Source organism: Oncorhynchus masou, chromosome 9 (genome assembly GCF_036934945.1).
Source record: "Oncorhynchus masou masou isolate Uvic2021 chromosome 9, UVic_Omas_1.1, whole genome shotgun sequence".
Taxonomy (NCBI): Eukaryota; Metazoa; Chordata; class Actinopteri; order Salmoniformes; family Salmonidae; genus Oncorhynchus; species Oncorhynchus masou.
In genome coordinates, this window is record NC_088220.1 from 28,036,065 (window position 1) to 28,050,691 (window position 14,627).

The 14,627-nt window shown below is 42.7% G+C and overlaps 2 protein-coding genes across 2 annotated transcripts in view; both read right to left on the reverse strand.

Moving 5' to 3' along the window:
- The window catches only part of LOC135545777 (protocadherin gamma-A11-like), a 236,390-nt gene extending 224,176 nt beyond the window's left edge, over positions 1-12,214 (reverse strand). Inside the window, exon 1 of the mRNA XM_064973655.1 lies at positions 9,815-12,214. Within this exon, the coding sequence (XP_064829727.1) occupies positions 9,815-12,214 (2,400 nt within the window). The remainder of the gene's footprint in view (positions 1-9,814) is intronic.
- Positions 435-2,831, reverse strand: LOC135545372 (protocadherin gamma-A10-like). The gene has a single exon (XM_064972980.1). The coding sequence runs from the start codon at positions 2,829-2,831 to the stop codon at positions 435-437; it is 2,397 nt and encodes a 798-aa protein (XP_064829052.1).
- Positions 12,215-14,627: the final 2,413 nt, after the last annotated feature.

Below are 14,627 nucleotides of genomic sequence, written 5' to 3' on the forward strand. Positions count from 1 at the left end.
ACTAGGCAAATCAGTTAAGAACAAATTCTTATTTTCAATGATGGCCTAGGAACAGTGGGTTAACTGCCTGTTCAGGGGCAGAACGACAGATTTGTACCTTGTCAGCTCGGGGGTTTCAATTTGCAACCTTCCGGTTACTAGTCCAACGCTCTAACCACTAGGCGACCCTGCCGCTAGCAAACCACATATAATCGCACCTCGGGATTTTGCAATTAAATTGCGACGGGACTGAAATAATAATCTAAAACATTTCAAATGGAATGAAACTGAAGTATAAATAATTTCCTTAATAGACAAGCTGGGTTAATGACGAAAAGTGGTTTCTCCAACAACAACAAAAAATATTACACAAAGCAAATTAGCTGCAATTTTTAAATGATATAGCCCCAACCTATCATATAAGCCGAAAAAAAACAATTCCGTTATTTTTTGCATTAAAAGCCTACCTCTGGGGACCCTTCCGAGTCGTCAAGATCTTCAGAAAAGTCGGTTGGAGTTTTTCTCAGAGTCTGGTCCGCGGGCAGTGTGTTTTCGTTGTACGATGTGAGGAACTTGAAGTCACTTGTTCGCGAACCCGTCGTCAGGTATGCGTCATAATTGTACGTGCTGCGGACAGTTCCTGCGCCATCCACCTCTGCGTAGTTGGGAGGGAGATACGCGCTGGGGATGGCGACCGCTCCGTCAAACAACAGTCTGGGCTTTCTCCTGCAGCAAAACCTTACGGCCAGGATGACAATGATGAAGGTGAGGAAAAAGGTGGAGACGGACACCAGCGCGATGATCAGATAAGAGGTGAGTTTGGAATTGTTCTCATCATAAGATACATCTTTCAGTTCTGGTACTTCAGCCAAGTTATCAGAAATCACTAAATACATGGTACAGGTGGCAGAGAGAGAGGGCTGTCCGTTATCTTTCACTGACACAATGAGGTTCTGTTTCATGCTGTCAGATTCAGAAATGTCCCGCTGTGTCCTGATCTCTCCACTGTGGAGACCAATAGTGAAAAGTCCCGGATCAGTGGATTTGAGTATGTGATAGGACAGCCAGGCGTTCTGGCCGGAGTCTGCGTCCACAGCTATCACCTTTGAAACCAGAGAGCCCCCGTGCGCAGCTTTGGGGACCAGCTCGGTCATGAAGGAGTTCCCCTCTGGGGCGGGGTATAGTATCTGAGGAGGGTTGTCATTCACATCCGATATAAACACACTGACCGTGACGTTACTGCTGAGCGGAGGAGAACCGTTGTCTCTGGCCACCACGTGGACTTTAAAACTCCTGAACTGTTCATAATCAAACGACCTCACAGCGTGGATCACCCCCGTGTCTCCATTAACGGATAAAAACGAGGACACCGGAACACCGTTCACCTCACCAGGTAAGAGAGAATAAATCACTGTTCCGTTCTGTCTCCAGTCTGGGTCCCGTGCAGTAACGGAACACACGGAGGAACCAGGTTTGTTATTTTCAGTCACGTGGGCTTTATAGGACTGTTCCTCAAACACAGGTGGGTTGTCGTTGACGTCAGCTACAGATAACTGAACACTTTTAGAGGAGGACAGAGGTGGAGAGCCCTCGTCGGTGGCAGTGATTGTAATGTTGTAATCAGACACTAGTTCCCGGTCCAGTTCACCCGTGGTCACCAGAGAATAGTAGTTTTTGATGGATGGCACCAGCTTAAAGGGAACGTTTTGCTGAATGGAGCAACGGACCTGTCGGTTATTCTCAGAGTCTACATCCTGCACGTTAATGATGCCCACCTCTGTACCAGGTGACGCATTCTCAGGTATGGGGCTAGTCAGAGATTTGAGATATATCACAGGAGCGTTGTCATTAACATCAGTAATTTCTATTATCACTTTGGCATATGAAGCTAAACCTAAACCGTCCTTCGCTTTCACGCGCAGCTCAAAGGACGGAACCTCTTCAAAGTCAACAGAACCGATAACTTTAATTATTCCTCCCTTACGGTCTATAGAAAATACTTTTTTATCATCATCTGAAATGTGATCGAAATCATATGTCACCTCTCCATTAACTCCCTCATCTGCATCCGTAGCACTCACTGTAACAGCTACAGTATCTAAATCAGAGTTTTCAGGCATACTGGCTTTATAGACGGCCTGGTTAAACACTGGGGCGTTATCGTTAGCATCCAGTACAGTGACGTGTATGACTACAGTACCTGATCTCTTCGGAGAGCCTCCGTCCATCGCTGTAAGCAATAATTTAATATCCTGCTTTACTTCACGGTCAAGCTTTTCATCTAGAACAAGCTCAACATTGTTACTCTCAACGGACAACACAAATTTGTCATTCTTTTCTAGAGTGTATATTTGAACTGAGTTCTTCCCTATGTCCGCGTCATGAGCCTCTCCTAATAAAAAACGAGAACCTTTCTCCGCGGATTCCCTTATCTCAATATCTATCATGTCATCATTAAATTGTGGCGAATTGTCATTAATATCTTGAACATGAAGAGTAATACGGTGAAGCTCCAAAGGATTCTCCAATATAAGTTCCTGGTTTAAAACGCAAGAAGCCTTCTTGCCACAAAGCCCATCTCTGTCAATCCTTTCCGCAGCATTTAAATCTCCATTACTCAGATTAATGTCACAATACCGTTTGCGGTTCCCTTCGCTATCAATACGGGCCTTACGAGTGGATAGTCTGCTCGCCTCCAGCCCGAGGTCCTTGGCTATATTTCCAATAACAGATCCGCGTTTCATCTCCTCCGGAAAAGAATAGCTCACGTCTCCATAGGCGGAGTGCAGCGGTAGAAGAAAGAAAGCAACGCTGCAGACCAGACCTGTCACCGAGATTCCTTTGTGCCCCATCCTGGGATTAAAACGTCAAATAACCACCTTACAGTTAGACAGATCGATGTAATGAAAAATTATTCGACAAAACCATGAAAATTCCCTATATTATCAACAAAGAATATGTGCATCGACCTCAACTGTTATCTGCAGTGAAATGGCACCAGAGCTTTGTCATTGAAAACAGCAATGGGTGAAGAGCTACATGTACTGTTCCTCCGCTAGTGAACAGCGACACTGTGAGTACCCTTCCAAAATTACACATAGTGTACACATACACGCTGACATTGCGCTAAATACATAATTAAAAGTAGTAGGTAAACATTGGAAACATGATGTATGCCCCTAGCATAAGGAAGGGCATAACCAAATAGGCACAGGAAACAACATAAAACCACAATCACTCATTTCCCTAAAACCATTCGCACCCTCAAGTAAAGTATATGCCAGGTTGAAATGAACTACTATTTACCAAATGGTAGCTAGGCCTGTAAAGTCTGAAGAGGTGCAGGGTCCTTCTGTCTCTCATCTGTCACTCATTGGTGAAATGCACAAAGCCAGTGAGTAGAACTGTCAAGGAAGATATAGCTGAAGTCGGAAGTTTACATACAGTACACCTTAGCCAAATATATTTAAACTCGGTTTTTCACAATTCCTGACATTTAATCCGAGTAAAAAGTCCCAGTCTTAGGTCAGTTAGGATCACCACTTTATTTTAATAATGTGACATGGTAGAATAATAGTAAAGATAATGATTTATTTCAGCTTTTATGTCTGTCATCACATTCCCAGTGGGTCAGAAGTTGACATACCGTCAATTAGTATTTGGTAGAATTGTCTTTAAAATTATTAACTTGGGTCAAATATTTCAGGTAGCCTTCCACAAGCTTCCCACAATAAGTTGGGTGAATTTTGGCACATTCCTCCTGACAGAGCTGGTGTAACTGAGTCAGGTTTGAAGGCCTCCTTGCTCGTACACACTTTTTCAGTTCTGCCCACAAATCTTCTTTAGGATTGAGGTCAGGGCTTTGTGATGGCCTCTCCAATACCTTGACTTTGTTGTCCTCAAGCCATGTTGCCACAACTTTGGAAGTATGCTTGGGGTCATTGTCCATTTGGAAGACCCATTTGCGACCAAGCTTTAACTTCCTGACTGATGTCTTGAGATGTTGTGAGATGTATATCCAAATAATTTTCTTTCCTCATGATGCAATCTATTTTGTTAAGAGCACCAGTCCCTCCTGCAGCAAAGCACCCCCACAACACGATGCTTCCACCCCCGTGCTTCACGGTTGGGATGGTGTTCTTCGGCTTGCAAGCCTCACCCTTCTTCCTCCAAACATAAAGATGGTCATTATGGCCAAACAGTTCTATTTTTGTTTCATCAGACCAGAGGAAATTTCTCTAAAAAGTACGATCTTTGTTGCCATGTGCAGTTGCAAACTGTAGTCTGGCTTTTTTATGGCGGTTTTGGAGCAGTGGCTTCTTCCTTGCTGAGCGGCCTTTCAGGTTATGTCGATATAGGACTTGTTTAACTGTGGATATAGATACTTTTGTACCCGTTTCCTCCAGCATCATCACAAGGTATTTTGCTGTTGTTCTGGGATTGATTTGCACTTTTCGCACTAACGTACGTTCATCTCTAGGAGACAGAATGCGTCTCCTTCCTGAGCGGTATGACAGCTGCCTGGTCCCATGGTGTTTATACTTGCATACTATTGTTTGTACAGATGAACGTGGTACCTTCAGGCATTTGGAAATTGCTCCCAAGGATGAACCAGACAGGTCTTGGCTGATTTCTTTTGATTTTCCCATTATGTCAAGCAAAGAGCACAGAGTTTGACGGTAGGCCTTGAAATACATCCACAGGTACACCTTCAATTGACTCAAATTATGTAAATTAGCTATCAGACGCTTCTAAAGCCATGACGTCAATTGCTGGAATTTCCCAAGCTGTTTAAAGGCACAGTCAACTTAGTGTATGTAAACTTCTGACCCACTGGAATTGTGATACAGTGAATTATAAGTGTAATTATCTGTTTGTAAACAATTGTTGTAAAAATTACTTGTGTCATGCACAATGTAGATATCCTAACCGACATGCCAAAACTATAGTTTGTTAACAATAAATTTGTGGAGTGGTTGAAAAACGAGTTTTAATGACTCCAACCTATGTGCATGTAAACATCTGTGTTCAACTGTAAGTGATAGGCCTACTGTCAATCAAAAATAATAGACGCTACAGGCTTTACAAAACAAACACGAGCGTTTCAACACAAAGGACAGCGACACTCCGATACAGTTCTGTACTTTTCTCAACATTGTGCTCTCTACACGTTGTTCTTTAGCCTTATGAGGGTACATACATCAACGGTTCCGAATAGAACCAGGCTATAACACGCTCTCTGTAATATTAAAACTGGGCGGTAGGCTATGAGGGAGAATTTATTTTTGTTTATCAGTCCCAAACCAAACGTACCCAAACACAATGCAAAGAACATAATATCATCTGGGATGTCTGCCTTGAAATGAAGAGGGTTGTTTCAAAGCAGAAAATAAAACACTTACATCATATTTGAAAATACAAAACATGGGACAGATAATAAATGCACATCTACATATAGGAGACCTGTGGAAACAGTGTTTTCATCATGAATCACAAAAACAGTTTTGGAATTGTGGCCACAAAATACTTTGACGACAAGTGTAAAACCTGCTACAGAGCAGAGTCATTCAGGGAAAAGCCCCACCTGTTTGAGCTCCAGCTGTTTAGCCAAAAAAGTAAATACTGTATATAAAGTACCAGACAAAACTTTAGACACACCCACTCACTCAAAGGTTTTTCTTAATGTTTTACTATTTTCTACATTGTAGAATAATAGTGAGGACATCAAAACTATGAAATAACACATATGGAATCATGTTGTAACCAAAAAAGTGTTAAACAAATCATAATATATTTTATATTTGAGATTACTCAAAGTAGTCACCCTTTGCCTTGATGACAGCTTTGCACACTCTTGGCATTCTCTCAACCAGCTTCTACATTATTCCATATGTGTTATTTCATAGTTTTGATGTCTTCACTATTATTCGACAATGTAGAAATAGTAAAAATAAAGAAAAACCCTTGAATAATTGTGTGTGTCCAATCTTTTGACTGTTACTGTATATATATATATATATATATATATATATATATATATATATATATATATATATATATATATATATACAGTGTGGAAAAAAAAGTATTTAGTCAGGCACCAATTGTGCAAGTTCTCCCACTTAAAAAGATGAGAGAGGCCTGTAATATTCATCATAGGTACAGTTCAACCATGACAGACAAAATGAGAAAAAAAAATCCAGAAAATCACATTGTAGGATTTTTAATGAATTTATTTGCAAATTATGGTGGAAAATAAAAAAAGTTTATCTCAATACTTTGTTAATATACCCTTTGTTGGCAATGACAGAGGTCAAACGTTTTCTGTAAGTCTTCACAAGGTTTTCACACACTGTTGCTGGTATTTTGGCCAATTTCTCCATGCAGATCTCCTCTAGAGCAGTGATGTTTTGGGGCTTTTGCTGGGCAACACGGACTTTCAACTCCCTCCAAAGATTTTCTATGGGGTTGAGATCTGGAGACTGGCTAGGCCACTCCAGGACCTTGAAATGCTTCTTACGAAGCCACTCCTTCGTTGCCCGTGCGGTGTATTTGGGATCATTGTCATGCTGAAAGACCCAGCCACGTTTCACCTTCAATGCCCTTGCTGATGGAAGGAGGTTTTCACTCAAAATCTCACGATACATGGCCCCATTCATTCTTTCCTTTACATGGATCAGTCATCCTGGTACCTTTGCAGAAAAAGAGCCCCAAAGCATGATGTTTCCACCCCCATGCTTCACAGTAGGTATGGTGTTCTTTGGATGCAACTCAGAATTCTTTGTCCTCCAAACACGACGAGTTGAGTTTTTACCAAAAGTTCTATTTTGGTTTCATCTGACCATATGACATTCTCCCAATCTTCTTCTGGATCATCCAAATGCTCTCTAGCAAACTTCAGACGGGTCTGGACATGTACTGGCTTAAGCAGGGGGACACGTCTGGCACTGCAGGATTTGAGTCCCTGGTGGCGTAGTGTGTTACTGATGGTAGGCTTTGTTACTTTGGTCTCAGCTCTCTGCAGGTCATTCACTAGGTCCCCTGTGTGGTTCTGGGATTTTCTTGTGATTATATTGACCCCACGGGGTGAGATCTTGCGTGTAGCCCCAGATCGAGGTAGATTATCAGTGGTCTTGTATGTCTTCCATTACCTAATAATTGCTCCCACAATTGATTTCTTCAAACCAAGCTGCTTACCTATTGCAGATTCAGTCTTCCCAGCCTGGTGAATGTCTACAATTTTGTTTCTGGTGTCCTTTGACAGCTCTTTGGTCTTGGCCATAGTGGAGTTTGGAGTGCGACTGTTTGAGGTTGTGGACAGGTGTCTTTTACACTGATAACAAGTTCAAACAAGTGCCATTAATACAGGTAACTAGTGGAGGACATAGGAGCCCCTTAAAGAAGAACTTACAGGTCTGTGAGAGCCAGAAATCTTGCTTGTTTGTAGGTGACCAAATACTTATTTTCCACCATAATTTGCAAGTAAATAACTAAAAAATCCTACAATGTGATTTTCTGGTAAAAAAAATCTAATTTTGTCTGTCATAGTTGAAGTGTACCTATGATAAAAATTACAGGCCTCTCTCGTCTTTTTAAGTGGGAGAACTTGCACAATTGGTGGCTGACTAAATAATTTTTTGCCCCACTGTACTTTATTTTTACTGTTTTGCATATTATTTCTTCATTAATACTTGTCACATTTCAGTTTGCAAACAATGTAAACCCTTTTATTGAGTTAATAAAGCTGCATCCAAACATGGCCTGCAGTCCAAGAAAGTTATATTTACCCTCTCAGCTCCTGCGCTAGCCACTGTCCACCAAGGATGTTGCCTCTCGAATCATCACTCTCCCTCCCTTGGGCAAGGGACATTTAAGGTACACTCAGATTTGACGATGTAAAACGTAATTCAAGGGCTGAGGGTTTAGGTCTGGGGGCTGTCTATTTTCAGTTTGAAATGCAGCCAACGTCTCTTTTTCGCTTTGTTGAGTAAGGCTGCTCCAAAATGCAGGTGTTTCAGCCTAGCTCATTGCTTTCTGTGGTGGAGGGGCAGCCAGCGAGGAACACAAAGCGTAGGGGTTGGTAATCTTCTCGAGTTACGCCATTATTGGCTCAGTGTTCTGTCACTCATGGGGACACTCCCTCACTGCAAAATCTACAGAGAGAGCTTGAAAGTTCAAGACCCCTTGGTTGCTGCCTTAGATTTACATTAGAAGTGCCCAACCAAGAAGGCAGATAGTCATTGGCCACAGATAAAATTACGTCAAATCACATTATATCTACCATAGCTTTGATTGAAGTTATCATGTCAACATCATACTTTCAAAATCTTAGTTAGCAAACTACACAGGCAGTCACCATCATGATTCACGTTGACAATCTACTGGCAAATCCTTTTCAATCCTTGTCAAAGGAAGATCAATTATTGATAAAACGTATCAGTGCTCAGCGGCCATTCGACATAAACATTTCACAACAAGTTGGAAATTGCAAATTCAACAATGAGTTGTTTGGAAGATATCAGTGGCTAACTGCAAGCATTGAAAAAAACAAATCCCTATGTCCTGCCTGCTATTCGGTGGAGAAGTGTGTGGACCATGTCTGGTTTTAATGGTCTCTTCTCCAAGCTTAAAAGGATAAACATTAACACGCAACACAATGGGACAGAAAAGGTTAAATACATTGGCGATGCTGTCAAGCCAGCATGACCTCAGCCACGTTCAAACAACTGGAAACTCAGAACTGGGAAATTGTTTTGAACGATCATCCAACTCACAATTCCAAGTCGGGTAACTCAGGCCTCTTTCTAGAGCTCCAACCCGATCCTCACTGACGTCACTGACGTGATTCAACTTTTTTTTTTGAGTTCTCAGTTGTTTTGAAAGCAGCATAAATCCAGGGAATGCCAGACTTTTATGACAAAATGTGCCCACAAGAAGGACCGCCGCGCCACCTACCTGTTCAAGTTAGCACAGCACAACTGTGAGTCCAAATATGTATTGTATGCTGCTACATAAATGATGTAATATATTATGCAATATGCCAGGCAGATATGTGTACTGTAACTAAGAAGGTAATACTAAGTGTATGTTAAGTAGTAAGCTGTTTGTTGCCCTGTGCCTCACCTTAACCATTCGGTCCGTTTCCCCTCATCTGACTTCGTGGTGCACATGTAGGCAATAGCCTGTTTTAGAGAAATGTCAACATTGAATATTGTAAGAGCTTTCATTGTCTGCTTATACATGCCCCGTTTATTTGTCCTATGATTCTGACTTGGTGTACAGGGAGAATACTGTAAGACTGGCCCATGTTCTGACTTCTGTCGCTGTACATTTCAAAAGCACTGAACAAAAGCACGGACTACGTCCGTCTTAGCTCGCTCATTCATGTCTTCATTGAAATGACGGATTGCCTCATTCACACACATTGTTCCATTATGCCATAGTATGTACAGCTCAATTGTCAGTAGACATCCAATTTATTTAAGCAAGTCAGCCATATCAGGTATGTTTTTTTTTAACGCAGCAAATGAGGCTGAATATACTCTTTCGCTGCCAGACAAGGCTCTACTGATGAAGCAGTGGTAAGGATTCACTCCATGGTGCTGAAAAGAAAGCTTTGCTGTTGGGACAGCTTTATGTCGGCCCTAAAAGTGTGTGGGCACCTTTTTGTCACCATTATAGAGCAATTCATGTATGGTTTAGTGTTGTGTTGTGCAGTGACTTTGCTGGCATGAATTTAAAAAATGGAGAGCTCACCGCACCAAGATATACATGCAAAAAACGCCACTGATACAAAGCCTAATTAGTGCCAAGTCCATTAACGGTAAAGTCCTACCTTTGGGGACACATCGGAATCTTCAAGATCATCAGCAAAGTCTGTAGTAATTTTTCTCAGAGTCTGGTCCGCGGGTAGTGTGTTGTCATTGTAAGATGTGACGAACTTGAAGTCACTTGTGCGCGATCCCGTCGTCAGGTATGCGTCATAATTGTATGTGCTGCGGAGAGTTCCAGCGCCATCCACCTCTGCGTAGTTGGGAGGGAGATACGCGCTGGGGATGGCGACCGCTCCGTCAAACAACAGTCTGGGCTTTCTCCTGCGGCAAAACCTCACCGCCAGGATGACAATAATGAAGGTGAGGAAAAAGGTGGAGACGGACACCAGCGCGATGATCAGATAAGAGGTGAGTTTGGAATTGTTCTCATCATAAGATACATCTTTCAGTTCTGGTACTTCAGCCAAGTTATCAGAAATCACTAAATAAATTGTACAGGTGGCAGAGAGAGAGGGCTGTCCGTTATCTTTCACTGACACAATGAGGTTCTGTTTCATGCTGTCAGATTCCGAAATGTCCCGCTGTGTCCTGATCTCTCCGCTGTGGAGTCCAATAGTGAAAAGTCCCGTATCAGTTGATTTGACTATATGATAGGACAGCCAGGCGTTCTGGCCAGAGTCCGCATCCACCGCTATCACCTTGGAAACCAGAGAGCCCCCGTGCGCAGCTTTGGGTACAAGCTCGGTCATGAAGGATTTCCCCTCCGGGGCGGGGTACAGTATCTGAGGAGAGTTGTCATTCACATCCGTTATGAACATACTGACCGTGACGTTGCTGCTGAGTGGAGGAGAACCGTTGTCTCTGGCCACCACGTGGATTTTAAAACTCCTGAACTGTTCATAATCAAACGACCTCACAGCGTGGATCACCCCTGTGTCTCCATTAACGGATAAAAACGAGGACACAGGGACACCGTTCACCTCACCAGGTAAGATAGAATAAATCACTGTCCCGTTCTGTCTCCAGTCTGGGTCTCGTGCTGTAAGGGTACACACAGACACACCGGGTTTGTTATTTTCAGTCACGTGGGCTTTATAGGACTGTTCCTCAAACACAGGTGGGTTGTCGTTGACGTCAGCTACAGATAACTGAACACTTTTAGAGGAGGACAGAGGTGGAAAGCCCTCGTCGGTGGCAGTGATTGTAATGTTGTAATCAGACACTAGTTCTCGGTCCAGTTCGCCCGTGGTCACCAGAGAATAGTAGTTTTTGATGGATGGCACCAGCTTAAAGGGAAGGCTTTGCTGAATGGAGCAGCGGACCTGTCGGTTATTCTCAGAGTCTCTATCCTGCACGTTAATGATGCCCACCTCTGTACCAGGAGACACGTTCTCAGGTATGGGGTTAGTCAGAGATTGTAGATATATCACAGGGGCGTTGTCATTAACATCTGTGATTTCTATTATCAACGTAGAGGAAGATGCTAATCCTAAACCGTCCTTTGCGCTGATCTGCATTTCATATGATGACTCATCTTCATAATCCAGAGACCCAATAACTCTTAGTTCTCCTGTTTTATGATCCAGAGAAAATACGATGTTATTTTCATCTGAAACATGGTCAAAATCATACATAACTTCGCCATTGGGTCCCTCGTCTAAATCACTGGCGCTCACTGTAATTACAAGAGTATCCAAAGGAGAGTTTTCTGGCAGACTGGCTTTATAGACGGCCTGGCTAAACACTGGGGCGTTGTCGTTAGCATCCAGTACAGTGACGTGTATGACTACAGTACCTGATCTCTGTGGAGAACCTCCATCCACAGATGTGAGTAATAATTTAAATTCCTGCTGTTGTTCACGGTCGAGCTCTTTGTCTAAGACTAAATCGGCATTTTTCCGTCCACCACTTTTTGTATTAACATTCAAAATGAAATGGTTATTCCCTTCAAGTGTATAGCTTTGAACCGTGTTCTGTCCTATATCCGCATCACGAGCCTCATCTAATAAAAAGCGAGCTCCTTTGACGGACAATTCTGCTATTTCAATTTTAATCACCTCTTTCTTAAATTGCGGTGCGTTATCATTAATATCTTGAACATGAAGACTAATACGGTGAAGCTCCAAAGGATTCTCCAACACAAGTTCCTGGTTTAAAACGCACGAAGCCTTCTTGCCACAAAGCCCCTCTCTGTCAATTCTCTCCGCAACAATCAAATCCCCGGTAGTCAGATTAATGTCACAGTACCGTTTTTGGTTCCCTTCGGTATCAATACGGGCCTTACGAGCGGACAGTATCCTCGCCTCCAGTCTGAGATCCGTGGCTATATTTCCAATAACAGATCCTCGTTTCATCTCCTCCGGAAAAGAATAGCTCACGTCTCCATAGGCGGAGTGCAGCGGTCGAAGAAAGAAAGCAAAGCCCCAGACCAGACCTGTCACCGAGAATCCTTTGTTTCCCATCCTTAGAATGCTGTGAAGAAATCCCCTTATATTTCGATCGATCGAAGTATAACGATTCCACAGGCTGAGATATTGTTTGATAAAAATTACAACAAAAAAATAAACCAAGACAATGCGCAATCTGACTATTTCCACGGTGTTCTGCATTAGTGGCAAACCCTGAGCTGTAACTACGACAGCAGTGGGAGGAGAGGTGTATACAGTATATTCAACCTCAGCTAGTCAACAGCGACACTTAGAGCAACCTTCAGAAATGACGCATACTCAATTACATTGCACTGTTAAATATGTTTGATATAGGAAATATTTACGTATACTTACTCATAGTACATCCTGTAGGCTTCTGTGTTGAGGAAACGAGGCCATTGTAAGCGTGTAGAGCAAACAATAGCCGTAGGTCACAGCCAGTATGTTTCAGCACCATGGACAGCGACCACTAGGGACCCACTCAATTTTCTCGTCTCTCGAGTCTCTCGAGTCTCTCTATACAAATAGTGTTACGAGTTGGAAACTAAAAACCAACTTACCATGCTGCTACTCTTACAGTTTAGGCTCCTTTACTTTATGAGGCGGCAGAGATGGTTGGTTAGCAACAAATAAATACAATGGAATCACACCATTCTAAAAGCATGCATATCAACAAAACGACACGAAAGTCCCAAACCTGTCAATCCTCATCTCAATTTAGTTTGGCTGCTATAAAGATACCCATACCCATTTGTTAATACCATGTCGTTAACAAGTGCTGGGATCCCATTGTATGGGCCTACTGTCTGTACACTGAAGGGATAGAGAGCTCGGGAGGGAGGGAAAGAGCAGCGCGTGCGCAATTCATTCGAAGCAGCTCATGCCTGGTGCTACACAGCGGCATACAGAGAGTCATTTTAGAACTGCACACAGCGATGAAATAGTCACCCGCCAAGTCGACTGATTAGCCTTTGTACTTAAATGCAAGGTATTAATTCCAGTGATATTAAACAACATAGTCAGCCTACGTTTTCGGGTTTGCGAGGCCGAGGCAGTATTCTTCAAAAGAGATGTAGGTTAATATTTAGTTTCTGTAAAGGCTACGCTTCAGACACACAAAGCTTCATGATTGCAACCCAGTTATTCCACATTCCAAAGGACTGGGCATACACTGATGCATAGCCATCACCTGTCAATCCTCCATCTAACGTTCTACATGTATCGATGAATCCATAGCACCATACGTTTTCTCTGTGGGATCCATGAAGAACTTCATCCTCCCTGAAACTGATCCCGTGGTCGTGGGAAACAACCTGCAATGATAAAAAGCTCGATAAATATAATTGCTTGCATATTGCTGTTTGCTTGGAAATCACGGAATGTAACCGTAACTACACGTTTAGCTTTCATATGCTTATTTTTCCAATAAAATCAAATTGTATTGGTCGCGGGGGTAGGCCTCATGGGTACAACGTTTAAGAGGGTAATAATTTAAATTTGAGTAACAGCCTTCCCCCTAAAGTTTAGCATGATTGACCCACTCTCCAAATAGCCTGGCCTAGGTATGCGCTGGCTTGCTTAACTTGGCTCCATCAGACTGTATTCTCGTGTGAACATGCATTTTTGGGTAAGGATGAGGATACTGTGTTGAAAATGCACTGCCTATAATCGGCTGTAAATGAAAGCATGTTTAACAACGCTGGTCCCCTTGCTTGACTGTAACAGCTTTGTCTGTGTGTGTTGTGTTTCTCCAGCAGAGAGCGCCTTCCACTCAGAGCGCGCCAGCCCAAGCAAGACTCAATGCCGGCGAAAGCTATTAACAATGTCTTCACACACCATTTGTGCTTTACAACAGCTCTGCAACATGTCCCGTTGTTGGTCTAAAGCATATTTAAATTGCATACAATATTTCAGATGTGTTATCAACCTGTAAATTGTTTGTTTGTGTGATGATAAAGTATTAATTCCGGGAAATAGAAGCGTGTGTCTGAAATATTGGCGTTCGTATGTGCATGCCGGCGCCTATTGGACATTAGAATTATTCCAAAATAGTGACAAGGAATCAGCAAGCTAAACGTGTTTGATATTACTTAAACAGCATTATAATCTACGCTGCCATGTCCTGCAAGGTCAAAACACCTCAAAACCAGGGCGTGTAGTCTGGGCATCTCCCTCGGTACAAGGCAAGGAAGCGCTTGTTGGTAGGAGGCAGATTGACATCTATAACCAAATTATTTATGTCCATGAAGAAACACTGAGAATGCATTTAGTGTTTTCTATAGAGTAGACTGTTGTGCATATGAGCGAGAGAGAGAAAAGAGAACCGAGAACATAGAACAGAGACTCAGATTAAACGTGGTTAACTCTTCACCCCTGCAGTCTCTGGGCTCCTCATTAGACCAGTCTCTGAGCCCCGACCATGGGCACTGCGGCCAACCATCCAGCT